At 46.3% G+C, this 738-nt stretch overlaps 1 protein-coding gene across 9 annotated transcripts in view; it reads right to left on the reverse strand.

Annotated features, from left to right (window-relative positions):
• The window catches only part of VSTM2A (V-set and transmembrane domain containing 2A), a 71,138-nt gene that overhangs the window by 30,064 nt on the left and 40,336 nt on the right, over positions 1-738 (reverse strand). For 6 of the 9 annotated variants that reach the window (XM_006022167.1, XM_006022165.1, XM_006022166.1 and 3 more), the window contains one exon: positions 471-503. The exons of 1 other annotated variant lie outside the window; for it this stretch is intronic. In XM_006022167.1, the coding sequence (XP_006022229.1) occupies positions 471-501 (31 nt within the window). In that variant the 5' untranslated portion in view covers positions 502-503. Of the gene's footprint in view, positions 1-470; positions 550-738 lie in introns of those variants that run through there. 2 more of the 9 variants (XM_014519253.1, XM_006022163.1) reach the window with 1 other exon arrangement.

Genomic DNA, 738 nt, shown 5'->3' on the forward strand with positions numbered 1-738 from the left:
ACAACATGACAGAAAAGAAGGGAAAGGGGAACCAAATCCCCTATAGATTGCGATAGGCAAGGGAGGCATTCGACTAGGCATCCTATTCTCCTTGTGAATGCAATAATTATGCATGCATGGGTGGGAATGCATTGTGCACAGACATATATACACACAAGCCAAGCACGCGTGTATGTCCATTCATTGAAAGCACACGCACACAAAAACACACGCGCACACACACAGAGACACACACATGCACAGCGGGTTTTTGGGGTTTTTTTTCTTTTTTCAGAGTCTTTCTTTTTCTCTCTTCTCTGAAATCCAGTAAGAGAAATCTGTTTTATGCTCACTTTGGGGAAACTTCTCCCTCCTCTCTTGCTGTTTCCATACCATTCCTAAGCCACATTCCCCCTCCCCGTCGGCTTCAAGCTCGGCTCAGAAGCTCATGAAACACGTACCCGCAGACGTTGAATAACTAGCGATCTTACCTTGGGTGGAAAGTCCTTGCTGAATATACATCACTGAAAAGAAAATGAATCCAACATAAGCCAGAAAGATCCCCATCATTCCAAAGCGAAGAAAAAGTCACATCAGGGTAACAAAAGCCAAAGGTGCCCTCAAAGAAAGGAATAATACAAGGGAGGAGGAGGGATGGGAGGGGGGGGGATAAATTACAAAGCGGCTGGATGCTGTAGCCCTGGCTGCGACACTGCTCGCATTCTGCTACTCAGTGCAATCTTGTCTCTGGGAAGAGCG

The sequence above is a fragment of the Alligator sinensis genome, unplaced genomic scaffold (assembly GCF_000455745.1).
Source record: "Alligator sinensis unplaced genomic scaffold, ASM45574v1 scaffold124_1, whole genome shotgun sequence".
Classification (NCBI taxonomy): Eukaryota; Metazoa; Chordata; order Crocodylia; family Alligatoridae; genus Alligator; species Alligator sinensis.